The 27,931-nt window shown below is 53.9% G+C and overlaps 1 protein-coding gene across 2 annotated transcripts; it reads left to right on the forward strand.

Annotated features, from left to right (window-relative positions):
- Positions 1-17,898: 17,898 nt before the first annotated feature.
- On the forward strand, positions 17,899-26,357 carry PSMG4 (proteasome assembly chaperone 4). 2 transcript variants are annotated; one of them, XM_081144056.1, is made up of 3 exons: positions 17,904-18,138; positions 23,151-23,226; positions 26,168-26,357. In XM_081144056.1, the coding sequence occupies exons 1-3, from the start codon at positions 17,965-17,967 to the stop codon at positions 26,287-26,289; spliced, it is 372 nt and encodes a 123-aa protein (XP_081000182.1). In that variant the 5' UTR covers positions 17,904-17,964; the 3' UTR covers positions 26,290-26,357. The 2 variants fall into 2 exon arrangements, with proteins under 2 accessions (XP_081000183.1, XP_081000182.1); XM_081144057.1 differs by lacking the exon at positions 23,151-23,226 and having other exon boundaries at positions 17,899-18,138.
- Positions 26,358-27,931: the final 1,574 nt, after the last annotated feature.

The following is a 27,931-nucleotide window of genomic DNA, read 5'->3' on the forward strand; positions in this document are numbered from 1 at the left end:
CTACGCCGCCTCCCACTTCACACTGCGGCTGGGCTGCTCCTCCGGACGCAGAGAATGTCCATGCGTGGAGCAGACTCCCTCACAGTGAGGGATGGTCTCCTGGCCCTGGAGAGAGGCCACCCTCTAGAAGCTGAGACCCTCAAGTCCTCTGTTTCTGGCCTGAGGTGACGACTTCACCCTCAGCTCATCCCAAGGCCAGGGGCCATTTGTCTCCACCTTCTGCAAGTTTCAAGAATGTCTTCAGGTTGCTTGGTTGGCTCTCCTCTCACAGCTGTCACAGGACGACTCACAGGCCTCCCCGGATCTTCAATGGTGATGAGGAACAGGCTGTAGGAAACATCCCCGATGCTTCAAATCCATTTCTGTTGTACTGGTTTTTACTGAATTTCTATTTGCTTCGGCTTACCTGAAATTGTGCATTTTGAGTCATAAATGAAGGAGACTCTGAAGATGAAGCAACCTACAGTATGACTTGACTATTGTATTTCAGTTGCTATAATTCAGGTAACTAGCAAATTATTTGAAACACTGTGAAAACATTTGAAAACAAGATGCCTTTAATGAATATTTTTAAAATTCAGAAATGTTGTCAAGGTACTCTACATGGAGAGAAAGAGCCCTTATTGCAATTCAAAGTGTAGAGAGGTGGTCTTCACCTCCACACGTAATAGTTTCCTCACTCGGGAACTGAGCGACCAGGAATGTCACCACACGTGACTTGTTCCTTTGTACTAGTTGCCTTTACCTGGACGTCTCAGACCCAGTTCTCTTTGTGGTCAGCAGAGCCCGGGGAGACGGGTGAGGCCACACCGGGAGGTGAGGGTAAGGAAACAACTTGCTTCACAGTGCTGCCCCCAACCCCCTAGCTCGAGACGTAGAACCAAGTGCTTACAGGACCTGGCGCTTTCCCAGGGAGCAGAGGAAGGAGGCGTGGTGGCCTTCCGCGAGAAGCGACGGCTCCGGCCTCCTCCAGGTAACCTAGGACCCGAGCGGGGCCCTCGGGCCTTTGCAAGTATTGTCATACAGCCGGGAATACCCAGCTTCATCCTTTGAAACGGTGACGTCACCCACCAAACGTTTACTGTGCAGCAGGCGCTGTTCTAGGCAGCAGACCGCCAGCCGTGAGGGCCTCAGGCCTAAACCCCTAGCACGGCCTCAACATGGCCAAGTTAGAAAAGGAGGGCTCCCGGCTTCCTGCCTTCTCGTTGCGTGCTCCTTCTTTCCTTCCCCGGCGTTGTTTTCGTCCCATTGTTACTCTTTTCCGTACCTTCCTCTCTCCTCTGCTCCACAGTGTGTGGTGGAATGAGGAGCGAAAGGTTACAGGGACCCAGGTGACACCGTCACAGAGCGCCCAGGGCAGCTCGTCACACAGGTGCCAGCAAGGTGACCTGCACGGCACGGCACTGCCACGGCAGTGCTGTTCCCTCCTCCACTCTGGCCTCCCTCCTGCCTTCTGTTTCTTTTTCTCTGTTACCTGACATAGGAAAATAAGTGCCTGATTCTGGGATTTCATGGGGGAAAATGCACACACAAAGAAGCAAACCTGCAGCCTAAACATCGGTGTCTTTAGTCATTGTAGGATCATCCGTAAGGTGGCCTCTGGGTCAAAAGACAAATCATGTTGGAAAACCCAAACTAAACAGTGCTCCCCACCAGCAGCCAAGAAAGCACTCCTCCGTCCCATGCCTGCAGCGGCAAAGAGGGACGTTCCCGTGCGAGGCGGGCTCTGCCTCTGGGCCACTCCTCAGGAAGACCGCACAGAACCACAAGGGTGGGCCTGGTTTCCAGGCGTGCCAGTCGGTCGCCAGGCCAGCCGCGGGCACTATTGGACAGTGACAGTTTGACGTCAGAGCACAAGAGGCAGGAAGAAGAGTGTCCCCATGCCTGCGCCCTCAGCCTTTCACCCATGAGCCGTGAGACCGGGGACAAGCCATCCAACCTGTGCCCGGGGCAGCCTTTACCTGGGGATGGGATGAGAAGAGTAACGTGCCCTCCTGAGAAGGGGCCGTGCTGCCATGGCTCTGAAGGCTGGCCCTGGGACCCCACGGGGTATGAGAGCCGTGGAGGTAACACATCAAAGTTGGGCTGATATGGCTGTGGATTGTGACTTTCTTAAGAGCCCACGTCCTTTCATGCTCTTGGCCTACACTAGCGGCACATGACTTTAAAAAAAAGCATTGAACTTTGCTTTTCCCCTTTCTCCCCATGCCTGTCAGCCTTCATTATTGAATGCCTGCTGCTCTGAGAGGGGAGGTATGTTGTTTCAACAAGCGTGCGGTGTCACTGCGTGTGCGCGCGTGGGTGCGCAGAGCTCGCGTCAACAAGCAAAGCGCACCTGCCTCGCTTTAGTTGTGCCTGAGCCCCGGCCCGCTCTCTGCAGTGGGGTGCCTCTCTGATCGCACCTGTGTGACATGCTTGCACTGTCCCTCCCATTAATTAACTGCTTCCTTAAGCTCTGCTGCAGTGGAAGTAAATGAGACTCCATACCATCGTCCCTGCCGTGTTTCTACACGTACTTTATGCAAACCTTCGTTAATAAGCGACTTAATGGCCTTCTGCTTTCCCAGGTCTTCCTGCCTACTATGCCTTTATTTCCCCTAAAACCCCAATGTCCAGCACTTTTCATGATACTTTCAGACTCCTGCTCTGGTGAAACCACAGGTTCTCCTCCATCCACAAGAGGTATCCTCTTGCTCTAAGAGAGACAGATGGTTGAGGATTGAAGACCTGACTCCAGGTGAGATCAGGCAACGCCCTTCCGCATCACTCACCCAGCTCTGCCTCTTGCTGCTTTGCTCCTGTGGGACTTGGGAGCAGTTTATTCTTGGATTGCTCCTTGTTTGGTGCCAGAGAGTTTTCTATGGCCCCTGGTAAGATGACCGGTGGGGAGAGCTGTGTGGTTCTGTGATATGGAAGCCCAGCTGGCAAAGGTGAGCTCTCAGAAGACACTTTCTCAGGCTAAACACTTGCAGGAAGGGCACGTGTGTGAGTTGTAGATCTATAAACAGTCTCCTTAAAGCTATTCATGACTCTGTGCCCCCTGGAAAGTCTGTGTCCCCCAGTTTGCACCTCACTTTGAAGCCCGCTTTGCTATAGTACAGCCATCCAAAGAGAGAGACCAAGTGTCTCTGGGTCTCAAATGCAAATTGCTGGGAAAGGGGTTCTACTTGGCCCCCATCTTCGATCTCTGGGCTGGAAGTGCAGAGCCCACTGGGCGAGCACTGTGAGGGAACCATGAGGGTGGGAGGGAGAGGCCTTTTTCATGAAAGTGCATGATTGTGGGGCAATCCTAGGGTGCAAGGGGTGGGATGCTGATGGGTAGAGAGCTCTCTAACCAGTGTGGGTTTTCATTTTTAGCTGATGAGGAAACAGTCACCCTACCATGCAAGCTGGATTATGGATCATTAGCTTGGATTCTTAACAGCTATTAGAATTTGAAGATTCCACCATGATTTTAGGAAAGCGTGGACAATAGGCTGTTTTCTCTCCTGAGTCCCGTGGCAGCCATGGGGTTTTAAAGATGAAAGAAGCGCCCATGAAGGTAGCACCTCTGTTCTCCATTATGGCAAGAATTTCCATGGCATACATTGTGTGGGAGGGATTGGCCGAGGGGAGGACCTGGGCAGAGGGATGGGCTGAGGGCAGGACCTGAGCGGAGGAATGGGTTGGGAGCAGGGCCTGGGCAGAGGGATGGGCTGGGAGCAGGACCTGGGCAGCAGCTGGCTCAGGCTCCTTCCTGAGCCTCCGACGGGCTCTGGTCCAGGAGTGGTGCAGCTCCTGGAAGGGTGGGGAGCTTGTGTCCATCAGCCAGTCTGCAGAGCACTGGGTGCACATTCTATGCAGAGGTGTTTCCTGCTGTGGATATTGTTGTTGTTGGACTAGGAGCTGGGCCCTGTAGGAGACCAGAGGGAAGGGGCGAGCTGGGCAGAATATAAAAAAGCAATAGGTTTAGGAGTACGCGACGCAGGTTGGTGTGTGGTCACACCCTCTTTAACCCTGAGGGAAGCCTTAACCAGACCTCGAAGGGGAACCAGGTTGCACAACTGAAGCAGAAGAGCAGAGCGGGATGAGCATCAGGTTTGGAACCAAGTAACTGACTGAATAGTGAAACTAAGGCATGTCAGTGCCTCCCATATATAGTTAACGTGAGTGTGTAAGCTCACAGAGCAGATCCTAGCACGCGGGAGGTGTGCGTGGGTAGGGAACTGTTACCGCCATCGTTAAAGTACAGGACGGGGTTGGAAAAAAGAAGTCTAGGAGTCAGAACCGAGAACAGGAGTCTGCATTTCATGGTGTTGGCTGGAAGAAGTGTAGGGAGCTGTGTGGCGTGAGCGGGAAAAGCACACGTGCTTCTCGCCCCGGCGCCCGGTGGGGCCTGTGGCAAGCAGCCTCCTCGTGGGTGGCGAGATTATCACGTGGCCCTCAGGGGTTGCAGAGGCTAGAGAAGGCCCAAGGGTGGTGCTCAGTGTGTCGCGGGCACTGCCGAGCCACCACACTGCCCGCACGGAGACGCTGGGCGTGTGCAGCAGCTTCGAGGGGCACTAAGAAAGGACACTGACAGAAGCGAGAAGCGCTGTAAAGTAAGTGTGTTTTAGAGTCAGTGACAGTTGCCTTGTCCTGGGCTCTCAGAGAGGACCTGCTATAGTTTGGGCAGCAAAGCACACGGAGCCCCTTAGGAAGAGGGGCCTGGTCAAATGCTTTCACAGGACGACTGCCCTTCCAAGCCAAGGTCGCCTTGCTTTTTTAATTTAAAAATGTTTAATTGGGTAAAACACATATATCACAGACTTTGCCACCTTTCCATTCTAAGTGTACAGTTCAGCGGTGCTAAGTGTATCCCCTCCCTGCTGGGCAGCACGGCCGTCCATCCACAGAACTCACCCTGCAAAGCTGACGCTTTCCGCCAGGCACCACCTCTCCACCCCCGCCCCGCGGCCACCACTCCTCTTCCCTCTCCAGGAGCCGAGGCTCTCGGTGCCGCGTGAGTGGGACCTTACAGCGCTGTCCTGTTGCTGCTGGCCGGTCTCACTGGGGACAATGCCCTCAGGGTTCACCGCGCTGTGGCGGGTGTCAGAATGTCCTTTTTCTTTATTTTTTTTATTTCTTTATTTAAAAAAAATTTTTTTTAATCTTTATTGATTTCAGAGAGAAGAATGGAGAGGGAGAGAGACAGATAGAAACATCAATGATGAGAGAGTCATTGATCGAACCCGCAACCTGGCATGTGCCCTGACCGGGAATCGAACCCCGATCGCCTGGATCCTAGGTTGACGCTCAACCGCTGAGCCACGCCCGGCCGGGCATGCCCTTTTTCTTTAAAGACAAGGTCACCTTTTAAGTGGGTGCCCAGATATCCAGGTGAGGGTTTTCACGGGGTCAGGTCCCCTGGGGCCGTCTTGCTGACCCTTGTCCTCCATGTTGCTGCCCTCTCAGCTCACTAATCTCCCTGCTCGAGTAACAGCCTCTTAGCGCGCCCTGTCCTGTGGGGCCCACGTGGTTCTCAGTACCGCCCCACCTTCTGGTCACCCCCATCTGGCCTTCCTCCCTGTCTGGGTGCCTGTTCCCTCCATGTCCTGCCCATGCCGTGTCCATCTGGCTCCCCTCCCCCTCCATTCTGCTCTGCTCTCACCTCTTCCAGGAAGCCCTCCTAGCGGCCCACCTGCCCCAGTGAGCCTCCTAAGTGACCCTGCGAGAGGCCCAGCACATGCTGGCAGCACTGCCGATGTTTTTTCCTCTCTCTCACTGGAAGAGCTTTGTCTCCCCCTCCCCTCCCCGTCTTCCTTCTTCCCCATCTTTAAGTTTCCTATCACCTGTGCCTGGCACACAGTCGTTACTCAGTAACTGCTGATAAACACAAGCGTGAATAAGTGAAAATCTCCCAGGGAGCCCGCCTCCCGCACAGCAGGTGCCGCCAGGACCACGTGGGCTTGGTGGCTTCACTGCATGGGCGGAGATGAACTATGAAGAAGGCCTTTTTGGTGGAGATGTTAAAGCCTGGGGTGACTGCTTAAGGAGCCGGAATTATTTAGATATGGTCCCATGCAAAGATAATACACAAAATGACTGCCTTTAAAGGCCCCTGCTCTCTGAGTCAACTCACACATATATGCACAGCCATAGGCAAATAGGTTCTTAAAGTACTGAAGGACACAGAAAAGTGCTCAGACCCCAGGTGCCAGCTCGAGAAATGTCCTGGTGACCTCGCCAGCCTCCAGGAGCCCCTCTGCCTCCCACCCCCGCCCCAAAGAGACCTGCTGTCCTGACCTCCAGCACTGGGGCCAGTCGGGCCGCACTGGGACCTGGTAACAATGGCATCAGCTGTTTATACTCCCGTGTGTCTTGCTCCTTTTTGACAGATTCACTCATCTCGCAGCACACGCACGCACACGCATGCACACACGCCTTCCCTGTGCCCTCCTCTGCCTGCACTGCGATGGGTCCGCTGCATGGACGAGGGTGCGCCTGTGTGGACTGGGCGTGGGCAGCCTGGGCGGCAGGCTCGCCATCTCCAAGGGCGTCATTGTCTCCCCAGTACTTTGTGCGGGGCCTGGAGCACACATGCCTTCAGCAGTGTTTGCCGAGTGAGCCGGGGACTGGGCACGTTGTCACGGGACCTTGTCATTTGTTCCCGGCTCGTTCCCTGACTCTCCCGAAACAGCTGCTTTCGCGGCTGGGTCTCTATTGGGCAGTCACCCCTGTTTTCAGTGCCAGGAAGGACGGCGAGTGCATACACGAACATCCAGGGCCATGTTCTCGCAAAGGCGGTCTCCTTCGTGCCACGAATGGAACCATCCACACCCCAGAGTGGGGCTCAGAGCCCACCGGGACCGGACTCAGAGGGCCCAGTGACCGCGCTGGCAGAAAGGCAGCATGACTCAGATGGCGTCCGGGCGCCGATTCTGGGGACAAGGGCTCGACATTCTGGGGGAAAAACCGTGCCCTGTGGAACAGCCAGCCCATCTGCCCCTCCCAGGACTCCGCTGCTGCCTCCCGTGGTCCCTTTCAGCAGGAGGAAGGGAGGAAAGTGGGACACACACACAGGGAGAGGGAGAGAGGGGACAGGGAGACACACACACAGACACGGGGAGAGGGAGAGAGGGGACAGGGAGACACACACACACACAGGGAGAGGGAGAGAGGGGACAGGGAGACACACACACAGGGAGAGGGAGAGAGGGGACAGGGAGACACACACACACAGGGAGAGGGAGAGAGGGGACAGGGAGACACACACACACACAGGGAGAGGGAGAGAGGGGACAGGGAGACACACACACAGACACGGGGAGAGGGAGAGACGGGACAGGGAGACACACACACACAGACACGGGGAGGGGGAGAGACAGCGAGAGAGAGGTGCTTTTGTCCTGCCACGGGGCTGCTGACCTGGGCTGAGGGTTTTACGAGGGCATCAGAAAGGCCGCCCAGCCAACAGGATGCTCTTTCATTCGCAGCGCTCTAACGGGGGATTAGCCCTGCCTCCCCTGTGGTGTCAGTGGCCTCCCTGCCTCCTCGCTGAGCCTTGCTGCGCATCCCAACCCTATGTGCCTTCCATCCTTACAGTAACCCCATCATCCATTTCCTCACTCACCAGCTGGAGAGATTTCCCATCCATTTGTGGGTTTGCTTGTCTAATAAGAGTTGAGTCACAGAATAAAATCACATGGAGACTGCCACAATTAAAATAATAAAATTGGGGTTGTGTAAGGAATTCTGAGGTATCAGATAAGAAACCCAGAGCAAGAGGACAGAACACAAGTCCTGCTGGCTGGCTTCAGCAGCACCCCCTCCAAGGCCTCTGTCCACCTTCATTGGGGCCACTGGGGGGGAACAGCCCTTGGGGGCTGACAAGGGAGGTGGCTCGGTGCCTGCTCCGTCTTGTGCCGGGGGCATACCTTCTCCTTGTCTGGAAACCTGTATGTTCCCTTCCATCCAGGCTTCTTGGCCTGGCGTTGCACGCCCACCTCGCTCCCTGGCTTCCTGAGACCCAGCTTGGGGATAGGAGGCTCCAGGGCCCAGATCCACCCAGCAGCGACCAAGGGCTTCCTGGCCACTTCCTTGTCTGAAAATGTGAGTGATGACATGAGAGCATGGGCTTTGCTCACACCTGCCCCCCGCGCCGGTACACCCTCTCTCCTTTCAGCCTCGCTGATGGTGAACTCCCCCCTTCAAGGCCTGGCTCCCTGTCCAGCCGAGCTCAGCCGACCGCACACTCTGGGCCTCCGCAGCCCTCCAGCCTCAGGGCCTCACTGGCCCTCTCTGCGCCTGCCCTCCCTGCCGAGCCTGGAAATCAAGGTTAAAGATTTGCTCAGAGCTCAGTGTATTGTAAAAGCTGCTGGAAGAAGCAGGGTCAGGAAGGTGAGGACAAACGTGCACCCTCTGTGGCTGCCAGCTGCTCTCTTGTTGGAGCCCCTTTCCCGTTTCTCTCTCCTGGATCCTGGCTCTTTGTCCATGCCCTTCCCAAAATGTGTGGGTGTGCCTGCCGGCTGCTCCCCGGCCCAGCCTGTCACCAGCCTGTCACTCACGGTTCATGCGGAGCCAGACCTGCCCTGGGGGGGGGGGATTTGGGCCCCTGCAGAGCGCAGGGTGAGGTGAAGGGGGCGTGGATGAGCTAACGAGCTGTCCTCTGGGTGAGGCAGAGCCCTACTGAAGCTTAGGTGGTTAAAAAGCTGCACTGACACTTTTTAAACAGTTACAGAAACATCTTCTGGTGGTCCCGTCCGCCGTGAATCATGGTGAGGCAGGGCTCAGCTTGCTCTCTCCACTCTAAGCTCTTTCCTCTGGGAAGGACTTAAAAGGCAGGACTTTTATTTTCCCTTCATGCTGGAACCTGGTGACATCAGGATTTGGGCAAGGGGTTTCTTTTGTGTGCTGAGAAACGCGACGGGACAGCTGCTGCCACAAAAATATTTTGTCTGCACTTGTGAGGGGTGAGCGGGAGAAGCTGGAGGTGGTGCGGGCAGGGGCCCGGAGGCAGCCGTGGTTGGGAATTCTTGCCTTTGAGGGGATTCAAGGGCTGATAGAGGAAATTTAAAAAAATATATGCATAATTCTGATAGCACCAAAAAGGTCTAACACTTTCTGCCTTCCCTGGAGCCAGGCAATCTTGGTATGAGAGCCTACACCCCCGCTTTGAGAAATGAGGTAAGAGGAAAGGCTGCTTCAGAGAATCCCCGATTGTCCTGCGGAGAGGCGGCGTAAGGAGCCGATTCAGAAGGTCAGCACTCCAGTCCAGGGGACGAGCAGCTGGAGGTGAGGGAACGGCTCAGAGTTTGGGCGGAACCTGGGGCATGAGGGGAGGGGTCGAGCGGGACACCCAAGGGCTTTGAGCTGACCGTCTGGAGGAAGGCAGGCGACTCTCCTGAGATGGGGGAGACTGCGGGGAAGACAGGCCTCGTGGGGGAACGTTTGTTAAGTTAGAGCAGCAATTTTCAACCAGTGAACCGCAAGTGTTTAAAACACGTGGTACCTGACTGTTTAGTCAGGGGCACGGACCTCTCTCCCCTTAGACTGTCTAATAAAACAGTGACGGCAGCCAGCACAGCAATAGCCGTCTGGTGTGAATGACTCAACATTACACCTATTTTTTTGTCAGATTGGCAAAAATATAGATGTGTGTGCTGCAGAATTTTAGTAATTAGTTTATGTGCCATGAGATGAAAAACGCTGGGAATCACTGAGTTAGAGGTTTCCAGCACATTCGGGCGGAGGTGCTGGGTGGGCAGCCGACTCTGTAGGGTTGGAGCTCGGGGAAGAGGTTGGCTCCAGAGACACCAATTTGGGAGCCATCCCTGGTGCATGGAGCCATCCTTGGAACACGAGCCAAGGGCTGCTGGCAACCCCCGCGCAGGGAGGGCGGGGGGCACTGTGGACACTGGGCACCTCCAGAGGGGAGGCTGGGAGGGTGGGGGCAGTTTAGTGAGGGGAAGGGCAGCTCGACTGCAGGGGATTCGAGAGAGAGGGGGAAGGGGATGGCCGGCAGCCGCAGGGAGAATCCCAGGAGTTTGCTGTGAGGGAAGCAGAGGTATGGGGCTGTGGTCAGGGTCAATGTGGAGACAAAGAGGTGTTTCTTATGATGAGAGGACATGGATGATGCAGGAGAGAGAGAAAAGCAGTGTGCTGTCCTCACAGAGTGAGGAGGGAGGGGGTGAGGGAGAGTGGGGGCTGCCTTCAGGTGGGAGAGGACAGGTCGTCTGGAGCAATGAGCAGAAGCGGCCCTAGCTTGGGGGTTTGGTGGATGTGGATGATCATAGACGCTTCAGATCAGAAAAAGACTCGAAGTGGTGCATCCGCTTGGGCTGGTGAACACAGGTTCGGGCTTTGCCCCATGCTCCAGGCTCCTCGGGAAAGCCTGGGCAAATGCTGGCTGGCAGATCTAGTAACTCTCAGTAAATCATGATTTTTTGCCACTGAAGCAGAGACAGTGGTGCTCCTCAAACCCAAGTGCCCATCAATGGATGAGTAGATGGAGAAATTGTGATATATATATGAATATTATTCAGCCACAAGGAATAATGAAATCTTGCCATTTGCACAGCATCATGGATGAATCTAGAGGGAATTATGCTAAGTGACATAAGTCAGAGAGAGAAAGACAAATGCCATACAATGTCTCTTATATGCAAAATATAAAAAAACACCAACCAAAGTCATAGCTACAGAGAACACATTGACGGTTGCCAAGTTTGGGGGGGGGGGGGGGAGAAATGAGTAAAGGAGATCAAAATGTTTAAAAAAGTTCCCTGTGCTCCCCACATTTTGCACCCAATTCCTTCCCCTCCCTCTCCCCCCCTCCCCTCCCCCCTTCCTCCCCCGGGGGAGGGTAGGCAGTGACGGCTGATTTCTGACTAAGGGGCAGATGTGATGTGTGACTTCTTGGTTGGCACTGAAAGGCCAGGCACCCCGTAGCTCCCTCTTCTGCTGCTGCGCACAAGGCGTCATTCTGGGTCCTGAAGAACTATATGGAGCAGAGCGCCCACCTCACCTCCTGCCCCTTCACTTACTACCCCAAGCCAGAAGCACATGGTGAGCTAAAGACACATTGCTGCATCAAGCCATTTCCATTTCAGGGTTAAAACGTTACCACAGCGTAACCTAGCCTGTCACTAACCCAAGCACACTTTACCAGCCGTGGCGTATAACAGCTCGGGCTGGTTTTGGATTAAAGGCCCAGCGAGCTCCTGAGAGATTCCTGAGATGTTGTAGACTCCCAGACGTTCTCATGGCTTGTCACTTGCACCATGAGCATGTCAGGGGCAGCTCCGTCTTCAGAGGGTGTGCATTATAAACCCAGGACTTACCTTTACCTGGAAGGGAGGTGACAGGTGTCCTCCCACAGAGCAAGTTTCTTATCCATCACCTAAAAAATTCTTTAATTCTTGGTTTTTAATGAAACAAACACAGACTCACAACCCAAACTGGTGGCAGAGAGAGGAGAGGGATGAATTGAAACACCCAAGACCCCTGCCCTCTTTTCGATCACTCAGCTGGTAGGCTGGCTGCTTTTGCATTTTGTGGGCTGTGGGCTAGACAGGACCCGCTGTTTCATCGGAGCACTCTAGAGAAAAGCCTGCTTCCGACAGAGGTTGCGGTTACGGGTAGGATCCCAGGAACTCACCTGCCTCCTGAAAGCCGAAGCCACGCTGCCTCCAGCCCGCCCCGCCCGCCTGCCACCCAGTGGCTCCCTGGAGAACAGCACCCTTCTGCTTAGCCCTGGCCCAGGAAGGCTCTGTTCCCCTTCTGCATTCTTGTCTGATCTTCACAGCATATTAGCTCTGGAAGGCCCTTAGCAATGACCTAAGCCAATCTTCTCAATTTGCAGCTAAGGTAACACTAGAACATCTACCAGGAGTGGAGCCAGGCCTAGAGCTGAAGGCCAGGAGGCCCTTAGTTTTTCCTCTAGGGTGTGCTCACTGAGCCCTCCATCACTCCACCTCTTCAGTATTTGCTTTTTGGCTTTATGTGCAGCCCTGCTGTGCAAACAGAAAGGGGCCAGGAGACATCGCAGCATAGCCGCCTGCCTGGATGGGGAAGGAGTCCCTCAGGGGTGGTGTGGGGCTGACTTTAGGACCAGGAGATTCTGCAGGAGGTAAGTCAGGGGCAGGGCACCATAGGAAGCGGTGCATAGGGCACACAGAGGCGGTAGGTCCCGCTGCCTCTTGGAGTTCACTATGGCTACAGTCCAGAGCCCAGGTGAGGGAAGGGCTGGCCATGCAGCAGCCCTGTGGCTGGGTGAGGGGCCTGGGTGCCTGCAGAGCTGTTTAAGTTAAGCATCATTGAAGGAACTTTTTTATTACAGGCAGTAACATGAGCAGATTTATTTGCTCAATACCTCTCTGGAGGTAGTGAGAAAAACAAGTGGAAGCCAAAGGAAAAAGACATGAGGAAGCCGGTCAGATGCCTCAGCAGCAGCCCAGGCAAGAGAAAGGTGAGGTCTGCGCCAGACGGCGGTGCAGGTGGACCCGGGAGGGCGAGTGGGAGACACCAGCAGGCAGCACTGTTTGCGGCAATAGAGATGACCCCTGACTGATGGTTTGGAAAACTGAGTGGTGATACATTCTCCATTGTGGGGAAAGGAAAGGGCTCAGCTGCAGGAAGGAGGGGTGCAAGGCGATGAGATGGGCACGGACACACTGAGTGTCCGGGGGGTAGGGAGACAGGAGGTGCAGTCAGTTGGGTGTGATGTGGCTCTGAGAAGAGCAAGGATGGCTGCAGACTCACACTTTAGAGACTAAGTGCTGAGCAAGTTCTTGGCCTTGGGTGGAACTGCCCAGGGAGTGCACACAGTGAGATGAGAGCAGACCACAGAAGGAGCCTGTCCCTTCTGGGCCCACCAGAGGAAGACTTCAGAGTTTGGTCTGAATATCTATTAGAGAGAACCTGGAAGTGACTGAGGGGAGAGGAAGCAGGACTGGCAAAGGCAGAAGGAAAGCCGCGATGTGGCCCCAGTCACTAGAGTGGACCCTGTGAGGGTCCCAAGTGAAATGGCCCCGCAGTCAACGGGTGAAGCCGAAGTGCCTCATCTTCATTTCCCTGCCTCCCTCAGAGAGCCACCTCTTGGTAGCTGAAGTCATCCTAAAGGGGCTGACACCTGAAGGTCCCGTTCTCACAGTGCTGGGAAAACATTTTTTACTGTAAGGAGGATCTGCTCTTGGGCCAGAGTTGCAGTTTGGTCCATTTACTGTCACACCTGGGCGAGGGAGCACCAAATGGCACCCAAGAACATTGCCAGGTATCAGATATTTACCTCCCTGTCCCCACCAGGTGACACCAGCCCTATCTCCTCCTGATGATCAGGATGGTGACTCTCCTTTTCAACTTGTGGGGCTCTGACACAGGAGCCTTAAGTGCCCAGCGGCAGCCATCCACAGCTTCATGGACTCCTGCTGCGTCCCCTGGTGGAAGTGTTCTCCTGTGGGAGACGGAACCTCTACTCCTGTAGCCCATAGTGCAGGTTCGGGGAGCACAATACCCTAACTGGACTGTTGGGAGTGATGGGAAGTGGGGTGGCTCCTGCTTCCACCTCTTGGATCCCCGACTCATGAGGTTTTCCTACCTGGGTTCAGGTTTTATACAGGGTCTGGAGGATGGCTTTCCATTCTCCTAACGGTCATCTCTGAGCACCTCCTTCCGTGAGTGGCCGCATTTGCGTGGCACAGGGTGTGTGATGTGCCCAGTAGCTGCCACGGATCTGGGCTCGCTCTCCCACCTCCTTTGCTCTCCAAATGCCAGGCAAACGGACCACACCCTCTGTAAGCACTAGACAGTGGCACCGTCCGTGGCCCTGGGGACGGGAAGGGCAAACCCGTACCTGGAACGTGGTTCTCTTCCTGTCAGAACAAACTGCCGGCCCTCTGGGTGGAAGGAACTCGACAACATCAACTGCCTACCATGTGGCCATTGCTCGCCTGGGGAGGTGCGTGACAGAGCCTGAGCCCGGATCTCCGCTGGCAGGTAGGCTGTTTGGTGGCAGCAGCAGGAAGATCAACTTGGGGAGTGGAATTCACACTGCTGGCCCTTGTGTAACCTCCCTCGCTGCTGCCATGGTTATTTTGTCCATGGCACATCGTACCGTCCCTGGGGTGGTGGCAGGTGGGGCTCACCAACCTCAGCTGAGTCATTCTGTCTACTTCGTTGCTTAATTCCTCTTCTGGGCAGTACCAGGATGCCGTGATTTCATACCCTGGGGCCTCTACCTCCGATCTTTCTCCTTGTAGGTCTCGACCAGCCCAGCCGGGTCATCCTCTGCTGCTCATGGGTCTGTGTGTACCATAACCTCGGTCTACTGCTCTGTCTGCACTAAATGGACAACCAGGTGTCCTGCCACCCACCTGCAGCTTGCACCTCACACTGGCCTCTCCAAACCCAGCTCAGTTCAGGCTTTCACCTATTCTTCAGCTGTTTCTGTGGGATCCCCAATATGGCCACAGGCGTGAACTGAAGACAGGGCGTTGGTGAAACCGGGGTGATGGTGCTGTAATGCATCAACGTGACATTCTGTAGAATGCGTAGACAGTTGAGATCTCTCAAGACTACATGCTGATGGAGGGTGACAAGTTAACCTAGTCCTGGGCAAAACTATAAATGAATATTGCTGTTCATCCCAGGCAAATGCAAACTGTTTCTGCTCCTTTTCGCATTTGCAGTGGAAAAGAATGCATCTCCCAATCCTTGGCTGTGTCCTGAGGCCTTACCTAACTGCTCTAGCAGAGACACCACACGCTCTGGCAGCCGCCATTGGAACCCCGTCTCCGTTGTGTTCATGGGAATCCATTGCCATCTTCCAGGGCTCAACTGGTGAAGCAGAGATGTGATGAGGACCACGATCACTGCATCCTTTGGGTCCTTAAAGGTGGCACTAATTTTCCATCCCCCTCTGGATGTCATAATGCTTGGCTGGGGAGAGGCAACTTTTTATTCTTCCACTTGGCTTTCTCCACTAGGATAGCTCCTACCCCATGGGCCAAGGACCTGATGGGGTGATTGTGCCAACTTCCAAGTATGTCTATCCCAATTACATATTCAGGGACCAGGCAAATGCCCCCAGATGGGTCTAGATGGGCCTGCAGACCCAGTGGACACTTGGCCAGGACTTCATTGTTTTTGGGTTCCTGAACGCTCCCACTCTAGTAGGAGGGCCATGACGACACAGCAGGTCTCCAGATCTCAACTCCAACTCTGACTCTTGAAACATCTAGGTCTTCCTCCCTCCCTAGTGTACTGTTACCTGAGTAGATGCCATTGGGTCCTTTGGGGAAAGGCAGGGTGGTTGTGCTGTGGGTACTTGCCATGGTGTTGCAGGGGACCTGAGTTCCAGGTCTGGAAACTGACCAAGGGGCCATAAGATTTTATTGGGATGACTGTACTCGGCCTCCTGATCATGCATCTTGATTTCTCCTGATGGTGCAAAGTGAACACTGCCCTTCAATAGTCAGCTTCAGCCAACCCCCGGGTGCTCTGGAGTGAAAATGGCCCGACACAGTTGCACAGCATTGGGCCACCATGGCCTCGCCTTTATTCTGCTGCCTCTGGGTGGGGGCTGCCCTGGGAAGTGTGCGCAGACCCTAAAGGAGGCCATGGAAGAAGGCTTTTTGCTAACAGTATTCCCAGCAGCTGAGACACGTCCTCTCTTGAAGGGGGATCCAGGTGGCGCATCTCAGAGTCCACCTCAGTTGGTGGAGCGAGGCTCCTGAGGACATGCAGGACAGCATCAGAGCACAGGTGGATAAACGTTGGTTCTCTCACTGTGGTGAGGAGCGAAAGACAGGAGTGAGGCAAGGGGGTGTTAACTCGTGAGTTTCCCCAGACAGTTCTTTAAGATTCTTCAGATATAAACTCTCCATTTTTAAAATTGTGTTTGTCTTCTAGAGGGACAAAGTATTAGAGGATATTAGAGTTGAGATGTGGGTGAGATCATCTGCTCCATTAGTTTAAGCTTTTTTTTTTTTTTAAAAAATATATCTTTATTGATTTCAGAGAGAGGAAAGGAGAGGGAGAGACAGAGATAGAAACATCAGTGATGAGAGAGTCATTGATCGAGGCCGCAACCCGGGCATGTGCCCTGACCAGGAATCAAACCCCGATCGCCTGGATCCTAGGTCGACGCTCAACCACTGAGCCACACCCGGCCGGGCAAGTTATTGATCTTATGGATCATGTTTTTGGTGTTTTATGTATGAAATCTTTTTCTAAATAAAGGCCACAAAGGTTTTCTCCTAGAAGTTTTATAGTCTTAGGTTTTCTGTTTAGGTCTATAAACCACTTGAACTAATTTTTGTGTATGATGTGAAATATGAATTGAGGTTCATTAGAAATAGTTCTTGAAAAGTTACACATATAACCATTCTACTCCTAGGTACTTATCCTCAAGAAATGAAAGCGTATGTCCATTCAGAGACTCACTTGTACACATACGTTTATAGTGGCTTTAGTGTCCTATCCCCAAAAGGAAAACAGCCCAAATGAACACCAGCATGTGAATGGGTGAACAAGTAGTGGTACAGCCAGCCACACAACAGAGCCCTGCTGAGCCCTAAAAAGAATGAGCTGTTCATGCACTCAAAACCTAGACGAATCTCAAAATAATTATGAGTGAAAAGCAGACTAAAATTGTATGTACTGTATGATTCCATTTATACAAAACTCTAACCATGTAAACTAACCTGTAATGACAAAATACAGATCAGTGGTTGGGAGAGGCAGGAAAGATTACCACGGGACTAAAGGAAACCTCTGAGGGTACTGGACATGTTCACTATTTTGATTGTAGCCATGTTTTATGGGTATTTATGTATGTGTCAAAACTTCAATTTGTATACTTTAAATATCTGCAGTTACAGTATGTCAATTATACCTTAATAAAGCTGCTTAAGAAACTGATCTAAAATTTAACTATATTATTGAATCACTGATGATCAGCAGATAGAACAAACCTATAGAAATACTTAACCCTTTAAATTTTTAACTTAGTCACCTTGGACCTATTAGGGATTTTAAAAGCAGAATGTTTTAGAGAACTGATAGTTCTGCCTTAAAACCCAACAGTCAGTTGTAACAGAATCTGACAAAACGGGCCCCGCTTGCTTTTACCATGAAGGTCCCCCCCCCCCCCGCCCCCGCGCCCCGTCTCAGCGCCCTGAGGGCTTCCTGGGCTCGGCTCCGCGGCGCCTCCAGGCGGCTGCGAGCGCGGGGCCCCTGCGCGGGGCGAGGGCGCCGCCCCCCCCCGCCCGCGTGCGCGCACAGCCCCCGCGGCGCCGAGCGTGCCCCGCCAGCGTCCCCCGGCGGGCGAGGAAACCGAGTCTCGGGGAGGCGAGCGGCCCCGCCCCCGGCCGCGCTCGCCCGCAGCCGCCGCGCGGGAGGGTCTGAGCCCGAAACTGCGCCCACCCCTCCTCCCAACCACCGGCGACGCGGGTCCCCGCAGGCGGTCTCCGCCCCGCGAGGCGCCCCGGTCCCGGGCTGGGGGCCGCGGCGGGGAATCCGGCCCGGGCGGCGCGACGGGCGGGCGCCCTCGTGCCCGGGGAACCGGCGGTCCAACCAGGACCCGGGAAGCCGCGCGGGCCGGGCGCGTGAGCGCTGCCAGCACGCACCGGCCGGGCGGGAGGCGGAAACTGCGCGGGCGAGCTCCGCCGGCCCCGGGGCTCCCCTGCGCCGCGGCGCCCGCGCGCCCTGCCCCGTGAGTGACGGGGGCGGGCGCCCCCCAGCCCCGCGTCCAGTCACGTACCGGAGCGCGGGGAACGGCCGCGGGGAACGAGCGGACGCGGCAGTCGGCGAGGCCCCGGGAGCCGCCCCGCCCCGCCCCGCCGCGCCGCGCCGCGAGCCCCAGGCCCCGCCCCGCGAGCCCCGCCCCCACGCCCCGCCCCGAGCCCCGCCCCTTCCCGGCGGAACGCGAAGGCGCGCTCGGCCGCTCGGCGCGCGCTCGCTCTGGCCTGGCGGCACCGGGGCGCGGGCTGGCGGCCGGCGGGCGGCATGGAGGGGCCGCGGGCGGCCGCGGGCGGGGGCGTCTCCCTGCACAACTTCAGCGCGAGGCTGTGGGAGCAGCTGGTGCACTTCCACGTCATGCGGCTGACGGACTCGCTCTTCCTGTGGGTGGGGGCCACGCCGCACCTGCGCAACCTCGCCGTGGCCATGTGCAGCCGCTTCGTGAGTGCGGGCGGGCTGGGCGGCGCGGCCGTGGGGGGCGCGGGGCTCGGGCCGCGGGGGGGGTGGGCCCTGGGCGGCGGGGCCGTGGGGGGCGCGGGGCCGGGCCGCGGGGGCGGCGAGGGGGTGGGCGCCGGCGCGCGCGGGGCCCTGAGGGGAGACTCCGGGCCCGGCGGCCTCTGGCGTCCTGGGCCGGGGCCACGGGAGCTCCCCAGAACTCTGCCTGGGACGTGGGGGCGGGGTGGTCCGGACCCGCACCCCCGGAGGGGAGCCGTGTGCGCCCCGCCGGCAGCGGGACCCCAGGCCGGCCCCGCCGCTCTGCCGGCCCCGGGACGGGCGCGTCGGCGCTTCGCCGTGGGACCTCTGCGCCCCCGCCCGCGCCCGGGGCGGCACCCACCCTGGTGGTGTGCCCTCCGTAGGACCAACCGGCACGCGCGGCGCTCCCAGCGCGGACCTCTTTCCCGAGCTTCAGCCGCCTGTTTTCACCGGGAAGTCTGGCGCGTAGGCACAATGGGCACGTTCAAGACCAGACTCTTCGCCTGCTCCCTCAAAACCGCCCCTCGCAGCCGGCGCTCCCTGGAACCCAGGGGCCCCCTCCACCCCTCTGCTCACTCCGCGCCCAGCGCCCTGAGTCTGAGCACTGCTGTCAGTCGTACCCCACGAGTCCACCTTAAGTGAAATAAGTCAGAGAGAGAAAGACAAATGCAGTAAGATTTCACTTAGGTCGGCTCTAAAAACAAAAACAAAAAACGTGCAAACAGAACACAACAGACTCATCCATACAGAGAACAAACGGATGATTACCAGAGGGGAGCAGGTGGGGTGTGGGTGAAAAAAGGTGAAGGGGAGTAGGAGGCACAGACTTCCAGTTATAAAATAAATGCGTCACAGGCATGTAATGAGGCTTGTTGTGATCATATAGTAAGGTGTACAAGCATAGAATCCTATTGTGTACACCCAAAACGAATATAATATTGAATGTCAGTGTTAACTATACTTAAAAAAAAATACACAGAATCCAGGCAACCCTCCTCTCCTTAAGGCCTGCCACCCTGGCCAGGCATGCAGCATCTCTCCTCTGCTGATTCCCCATTTGCTTTCTGTCTTAGTTTATTAGAGCTGCTGTAGCAAAGTGCCACAAACTGGGTCACTTAAAACAACCGAGATGTGCTCTCACAGCTGGAGGCCAGAGGTCTGAAGTCAAGGTGCTGTCAGAGCTGGTTCCTTCTGGAGGCTCTAAGGGAGGAATCATGCCATGCCTCTCGCCCATCTTTTTTTTTTTTTTTTTAAATATATCTTTATTGATTTCAGAGAGAGGAAAGGAGAGGGAGAGAGAGATAGAAACATCAGTGATGAGTCATTGATCAGCTAGCCTGCAACCCAGGCATGTGCCCTGACCAGGAATCGAACCCCGATCGCCTGGATCCTAGGTCGATGCTCAACCTCTGAGCCACGCCTGGCCGGGCTCGCCCATCTTCTTGCTGCTGGCAGTCCTGGTGTTTTCAGCTTGCAGCTTCATCTCTGGTTCCAGTGCCACATGGCCTTCTTCTCCAAGTGTACCTGTCTGTGTGTGTCTTTTCTTATAAGTGCCTCAGTCATAATAAATAATGGATCCACCCCACTTCAGTGTGACCTCAGCTTGACTTACATTTTAATTATTTCTGTAAAGACCCTATTTCCAAATGAAGTCACATTCACAGATACGAGGGGTTAGATCATGGGCATATTTTTTTGGAGGACACAGTTCAACCCACAACAGTGCCTCATGGCCAGTTCTCCACGGGGCAGCACATTTCTGTTAGATATTGTCATTCCTCTGCCCCAGACCTTTCAAGAGAGACCCAGAGTATGGTCCAGAGACCTTACAGAGGCCTTCCCACTGCTCAGACCTCCCCCGGCCCACTCACTGGCCCTTGGTTGCTCTCTCCCACCACCATGCCCCCAGCTGTTGCTCCCTCTGTGGTTTATTGTTGGTGTTGAGGTTTGTTTTATGTGGTTTTGTATTCCCAGTGCCTGACAAGCTGTTGTTAAATCTTTGTTGACTGAATGAATTAGGAACACTCAGGGACTACCCATTGGCTAGAGAGGACTGACAGTAACCCGCAGCCAGCCAGGCAGTAAGGATGGTAATCTCAGGGGGGCCCCAGGGATGTTGGGAAATGAGAAGAGCGAGCCATCAGGTAGGACCTTGGCAAGGCTTTGGGAAGGAGGCAGCCTCTGGATGGGCCTCACACAGCATCCCTCTTCTCTCTGGCTGCCCTTCTCCTAGGCCTTTAACCTTCTCACTGTCCTTCCTTTTCCTGTGAGTACCAGCAGGTGGGCCTTTGGGCGGGTGGTAATTGCAGGTCTTCCTTCATTGGAGGAGAGGAAGAGGGCCTAGAGGGGCAGGGGTGTTATGGGCAGGCTGTGTGTTTGGAGGGCATGGTGCCCTGGAGCCTCCTCACCTTTCCTAATCCTAAGGCTGTCTCCATAGACCGTGTGTAAGGCATGGGGCCCTCGACTGCTCATTGGTAAGACCAGGCAGGCATCGATTCCTTGAACCAATTTCAGGCGGCTCCTGTGTGTGGCATTGGTCGTCTGAGCAGTTGGTAGTCATAGCTCTTGGTAGGGTGTATTTCTCAACTGGAAAGTCACCTTGCATCAAGATTGGGGCAGGAGAAGGAAAAGGAATCAGTCGCACTGACTGGCCACAGTGTGCCTAGACATGGCCCTCTAGGGGTGAAGGACTGGGCCAGCTGCAGAGAAAGGTGCTGGCCATAGCTTAGGGCAGGAAAATAAGGGCTCCTGTGGACAGGGCTTGCACACTGGGGCCTGCGGGCTGGCTCGTGCCTACTTTTGTGCTGGGGTTTTATTGGAGCGCAGCTGTCCCCATCCATTTAGGAGGGTCTCACACAGCTGCTTCTGCCGTTTGAGGCAGTCAAGCAGTTGCTACTGGACCTTGTAGTCCATAAAAACTGAACTGTATACTGTATGGCCCTTCTTAGAAAACGTTTACTGGTCCATGAGCAGAGAGAGGGTGGCTCTGAAGGGTCTGTGAGGTCTCCTCCCTCCTCCCTCCCCCCCAAACCCCCACATGTAGGACTAGACCATGTAGAACAAAACCATACAACTGTTGCTCTTCAGTTGGCCCGCCTTGAGCAAGCAGGCCTGTCTGTGGTGCCAAGAGAAGCTGCAGCACTGGGGTGAGCAGGGCCCTGCTGGCAGGAGGGAAGCAACCTGGCACCAGGAAGATGGGGTGGGGGACCCTGTGTGCTCGGACAACTTAGGACGGGCCTGGAGACCTGGGTGAGTGCAAGATGGTCCTTTGCCACAGAAAAGTCGTCCAGGCATGTTTCTACCTGGGAGACCAGCTTGACATAGTATGATTTCAGAAATAATGAAGTATTAAAGAGGATAACTGTATGGGTTTTTAGTTTTGTTTTTGGTCAGAAAAGATTACCCTGTTAAGATAGATTTTCTGTTTTCAGGAGGTTTAGCTGCAAAATACTATTAACAGTTAAAATGTTGAACTTGAAATCTGTAAATAGCAAATTCATTAAGATCATGTTTTTGTATCTTTTTCAAGAAAAAAGCATGAAGTAAATGTTTTTATCTTTCATAGACCTAAACCAATCTTGTCTCGTATTGAAGTGACTTTGACCCCTTGGGAGATAAGGAGCACCCTCTGATTTGTTCTCTGCTCACAGTGAAAGTAATTTTGGCTATATTATAAGCGGGTTTTTTCCTTTTCAACTCTTTATTTATTTTTTAAATATGTTTTTTATTGATTTCAGAGAAAGGAAGGGAGAGGAAGAGAGAGAGAAACATCAGTGCTGCTCAGTGGTTGAGCATTGACCTAGGATCCAGGAGATCGGGGTTTGATTCCCGGTCAGGGCACATGCCCAGGTTGTGGGCTGCAGCCAATCAATGACTCTCTCATCACTGATGTTTCTATCTCTCTCTCTCCCTCTCCCTTCCTCTCTCTGAAATCATTAAAGATATATTTTTAAAAAGAAAGAAAAAAACATCAGTGCTGAGAGAGAATCATCTATCAGCTGCCTCCTGCACGCCTCCTACTGGGAATCAAACTGTGATCTGCCCTGGGGGGAACCACTGAGCCACTCTGGCCGGGCTAGGCCTTTTTAATGGATTACTTTCAAATGTACCTCTACATTTCAGAAGGGCCACATTTATTTATCTTTAGTTTTATTGCTGCTTTTCTGAAATGAGAATTGACCAAGCATATTCAAAAGTTCATATTTTCATTATTTGGCTGCTAAGGGCTGGTGCCCTTTGGCAAAGTCTCAGGGCTTTTGGGGACTTGAAGAGCTCAGACGCCTGTAGGGGAGTAGAGCTATGGTTCTCTTACAGTCCAAGTGAGGAGGGTAGGTGCTCCCTCCGCTGCTGCTGACTACCAGGGGTGAGAGGGACCTGGAGGCTCATGGCACCCAGGCTCTGAAAGCTTCCTTCTTGCTGTGGCCTTAATCTTTTTTTCTTTTTTTTTTTTTTTTAATGTCTTTATTGATTTCAAATAGAAGAAAGGAGAGAGAGAATGAGAAAGAGAGAGAAGCATCAATGATGACAGAATCCTTGATCGACTGCCTCCTGCACACCCTCTACTGGGGACTGAGCCCGCAACTCAGGCATGTGCCCTGACTGGGAATCCAACTGCGATCTCCTGGATCATAGGTTGATGCTCAACTGCTGAGCCACACTGGCTGGGCCTTAATGATCTTGTTTACATCCCTCCTGTTTTTGATGTTGCCCTTGAGCACTCTGGAGTTTACAGCACAAAAACACGCCCTTTACGTGAAATAACTCCTAGAATTATTGACAGCATTGTGATGCCAGCTTCAGGTGACTTCCTCTCTCCAGCTTTGTGACGTCATATGCATCAGTGTCCACCTGCCTGGCTGCTAACACAGACCCCAGACCTTCTCTAAGCTCCCAGGACCTGCTGCTGCCACCCTGGGGTCAGCAGTGGTAGAAGTTGGGCTGGTGGAGAAGCCACATCGCACTCTCTGTTTTCCTTTCAGGACTCCATCCCTGTGTCCACCTCCCTCCTAGGAGACACATCCGACACGACCTCCACTGGCCTTGCCCAGCGCTTAGGTATGTATCCTCAGTGGCGGCTGCAAGCACAACCTGATGGGGCCTCGCTGTGTGATGGACCCATGCGGCAGGTTGCTTTAGAAATAAAGAATCTTTATACTGAGAGATAAACCAACTCATCACCATAGAGTAAGCCCAGACCTTTGTGTATGTGTCTCCTTGATGAGGGCGCATCTCTGCCATGTGGTCCCACCTGTCTCAGGGCCAGCAGGTGCCTAGGGGACTCCTCTGTCGTGTCTCGGCTGCTGTCCATGCTAATGAGGGACAGGTGACTTAGCTCCGTCTGTGAGCACATTACTCCTTTGGGGGCAAGTGTGACGTTTGCCCACCGCTCCCGTGGGCAGCGGCTGCAGGAGCCTCCTGGGCTCTGGGATCAGTGGCACCGGTGGAGCAGGGAGCCAGCTTGTACAGGAGGGACTGTCCTTCACTCCCTGCAAGGGTGAAGTCGTTCAGAGTTCAGGAGGGAGACTGGCCTGGGCTCAGTGTGACGTAGGGAGCGTGTGAAGCAAGGACATGAGGTTGAAGGCTTTCCCTGTCCTACACTTCAGACTCCCTTCCTGTAAGGACCCAGGTGGTTCAGGAAGGATAGCACATGTGCTGCCTTGGCCAGTGTGCACGGTCACCCGGTCATCACAGGTGCCCAGGGCCTTGAACAGTAGGGCTGCCTCTGTCGCCTCGGTCTTCATGGTCACAATGTTCCTCATCAGCTCAGTTATGGAGCTGTTAGAGAGTCATGCCTGCCGCTGGGTATGTGTGGCGGATGGGGCCCAGCCCCCATGTTTTATTGGTGTTGACAGCTCTATCCACTTGATCCCTGATAAGTGGACACTTATGTCAGTCCCTCTGGAAGGCACTCCTATAAACAGAACACCCACTCAGGTGGAGCACAGGTGTCCTGGGTAGGTTGAGGAGAGGCCATTCCAGACTCGCCACGCTGTGCGCTGTGCGCTGTGCGCTGTGCGCTGTGCGCTGTGCACTGTGCGCTGTGCACGGACGGTGGGGGCCAGGAGGGCAGCTGCAGCAGCATTAGGAACATCCACTGTACTTTTCCTTTAGCCTGAAATTAGAAAAACGTGACTAGGGAGTTGTTTGGTAACTTCGTATTAGGAAGTAATTTTAAATTTATAGAAAAGTTGCAAAAAGAGATACAAACCATTCCTGCTAAGCCGGTACCCGGGTTCCCGGTTATCATTCCCTCCCTGCGTTCATGTCATTGTTTTTTCTGAGCCACGTGGAAGTGACCTAAAGATGCGATTGCTTCCACAGGCCCACTGTGGATTGCCAGCGTTGGAAGGTGATACCCCTGTATCACACAGACCACTGTGTGCCTGCTGGTCTGGTGGAGATGTGGATTGTTCATAGTCTGGAGCCAGAAAACTGGCTGGCTTGCCACAGTGTGGATGACAGACTCTGGCAGTGCAGGGTGGAGGGCGCATGTTTGGTGCCCCGTGAATAAGTTCTTTGTGCCAAAAAGGAAGGTGGGTTCAGGGGTGTCCTTGAGATGGAGACCTAGTAGTAGTTTGTAATGTTGTAGTTTTATCTAGAAGGAGAAGAGAGCAGTGTCTTGAACACTGTCTTTTATGGAAGATGAAGAGAAGTTGAAAAAGAGATGCTCCATGGCTGGGGTGGGGACCATCCGGCCCGCGGCCATATTGCCCGAGAAATCATGTGGTCTGGCCCTGCCAGCGCCTCACCAAAGAGAAGCAGTTCCAGCCATCACATTAGGGACGAGTTAGTTAAATGTTTGACCAAATGTAGCAGGCTAATTTTTAAGTTGATAATTTTGTATGGCCCTCGAATGATGTTATAAATATCCAGATGGCCCTTGGCAGAAAAAAAGTTCCCCACCCCTGGTCTAGAGGGTTCAGAGTAACCCTGTGGTGGGAGGGGACTCCCTTACCTGTATGGTGCTGGAGGGTAGAGCTGGGTCTGCCAGGCAGACAATGTAGGTGGACACAGTTCTGTTCCCTGTAAGACCCTGTCTTAGTAAGTACAGCGATTGGAATCAGAACAGTGCCCTGGGGGATGGAATTTCCTACCCCTGAATGAGGGCTGACTGAGCTGTATCCCAGCCTCACCTCTCCTCACTACCTTTTTGTCTTGATGCTGGGTTGGTGTGGTTGTCTGAAGTTCTCGGGGTGGAAGGGTGGGTGCGTGCCTCTGTGGGGAGGAGTTTGCACCTGCCCCATGTGTGGTGTGAGGCCCGGGGAGGAGGCCCCAGCTCTGGCGCAGTTACAGTATTTGGCTGCTTCAGTCTTGCTGCCTGACGTGTCTTCAGGATGTTCATCTCATCTTTCATATTGATCTCTGCAGTCAGAGCCGCACACCTTAATTATCATTGGTTCTGTAGATGGGCTAAAACTATATTCAACATCCAATTGAAAATTAGACATTTGTATGTATGTGTATTTGACTACACATATACATATGTGTGTGTGTGTATCTACGTGTATGCGCAGAAATGAAGAGATGTAGGGTGATCTCTGAGAGGAGGGTGAACTGAAGGAGAACTTGAATATTTTATTTTAAATACTTTCATATTATCAGTGTTTTTGAAAAGTGAAACAAGCAAACCAACCGTGTATGTAGGGCAGTGGTTTGTAAACATTAATGTTGGGACCCCTAGAGTCCCGTGGACCCGGATGCTGACCGCCACCCCAGCCTTTCTGATTAGGTCAGCCTGGGAGTGGGGCCTGAGCACGTGTATCTCTGATGAGTTCCCAGCGGCGCTGCTGATGTGGAGGCCACACTGTAAGAACCGCTGTTCTAGAGACTTAGAAAGGGTCCCAGTGACTCGAGTCTACATCTGCAGCAGCTGCCTGTGAAGCCATAAAAACGAGAACTTTCTTCTCTCCCTGAAAGCCCTGTCAGTTCGGCCGGAGGCACACAGGCTCCCTGGGTATTTCAGTCATGGCTGTGTTGCTGTGTTTTCTCTTTTTAGCCAGGAAGACCAACAAGCAGGTGTTTGTCAGCTATAACCTTCAAAACACAGACAGTAACTTCGCATTACTTGTAGAAAACAGGATCAAAGAAGAGATGGAGGCTTTTCCCGAGAAGTTCTAGCTGAGCGGTGGAGGGGAGGGCTTCTAACCTGTGTGTGGTGTGTTCCTAAATAAATGAGTTGAAGTCCAGCTTGTCACTAGGTTAATGTGTTTACGTATTGTTTTTAAAGGGTTAGAAGGGTTTAACAGGTCTTACCAATGCTCCTTCTCCTCACCAGACTCTGGGCCAAAGGCTGGGGAAGAGGGAGTGCAGAGTGGGCAGCAGTTTCCGGGGGACTGCTCAGTAATAGAAAAGGGGTTCAGGTGGGGTTTTGCTGGGATGGAAGGGGGCTAATTGGATCGAAGGGTTAAATTAGTTGTTACTCGTTATGTCCATCCCCAGTTAAAATTAAGGTAATAAGCCCTTCCTCAGCGCTTGTCTCTGCTGGTTCTCCCTCAGGCCTGGAGGGAGCCCCGTCCTCCCTGCTCACTAGACTGTGGTCTTGGTGAAGTCTCTCACTTCTCTGGGCCCTGTTTCCTCACCACAAAATGGGAATAATCTCCCCTCTGCTGGGCTAGTTTTAGGATTAAATACACAGAAATACTCTGCAGACTGTAAGTGCCAGGGAATGGAGATGTCAGGAATGGTTTTGCCTCCTTTGCATGGACCCAGGAGCTTGCTCTCCTGTAGTCATCCCTCCTCTCCCCTCTGAGTACCTGCTTGTCATCTTTACTTAGTCTTTTCCTACCCACCACTCGAAGTGGATTCCAGTCTTTTTAGGACCAAATGCTACATGTTTGGGGGTTTTTCCCACTCCTTATTCCTAAAGCCAGTATTTCCTGGGTCAGTGGCTCCTACCCTTGGCTGCACATTCAGATCTCGGGGGAGGTTGTCACAGGTTGCCTATGCCTGACCCTTCTCCAGAGACTCAGATGGCCTGGGGCGCAGGCATTGGCGGGGTTGAAAGCTCCTCAGGTGCTTCTCAGCACAGGCGGGGTTGAGGACCACTGGCCAAGAACTTCCCAACCTTCGGGTCCATGCGGACCCTTTTCTTACTGGAGGCTGATAGTCTAGGGCTCTGTAACACTGTCTTGCAGTGGCAAAGGCGTTGAGCCCATGGTAAGCAGCCAGGGGTGGTGACACTGGCTGGGACATAAAGGCATTTCGAGCAGGGGATCTGGGGTCTGAGATGCTTCCCTCTGTGACTTCCTGTGCTAACCTCCCAGGCCTCCGCCAGCATCACGGAGCTGGGCGCCTGCAGGCACCTCCAGGAAGAGGAAGTAACAGAACCAGGGCTATGGAGAGTGGAGTTTGGTATAAAACTTTATTAAACAAACATTGTTTTCTTGGTAAAAAATACTACACGAAAGAAGAGCGTTTTGGGTTATCAGTCTTTCCTCACAGAATCACAGTGTAAGATAATCATTTCTCCACCTCTCTGGGAACTTGCAGTGCACGGATTAGCCGGACATCAATACACAAGAGAAAAGAACTTAATTGGCCCCGTTGCTCAGATGGTCTAGACTGGCCCTGAATAAACAACCTGTGTATAATCCCATCTCCGCCTCTGCCTGCCTTTAAGACCAGGACTCTGCCAGCAGATGGGGGCCACCCACCCTTCCCAGGCCGAGGGCAGACTGGCTCACAGAGGCGCTGAAACAGACACAGCGAGATTTGAATAGTCTTTATTACTTGTGAATGGTTGTGAGATGCCCTTCACTGG

The sequence above is a fragment of the Miniopterus schreibersii genome (genome assembly GCF_964146895.1).
Source record: "Miniopterus schreibersii genome assembly, chromosome: 8".
In the NCBI taxonomy this organism is placed as follows: Eukaryota; Metazoa; Chordata; class Mammalia; order Chiroptera; family Miniopteridae; genus Miniopterus; species Miniopterus schreibersii.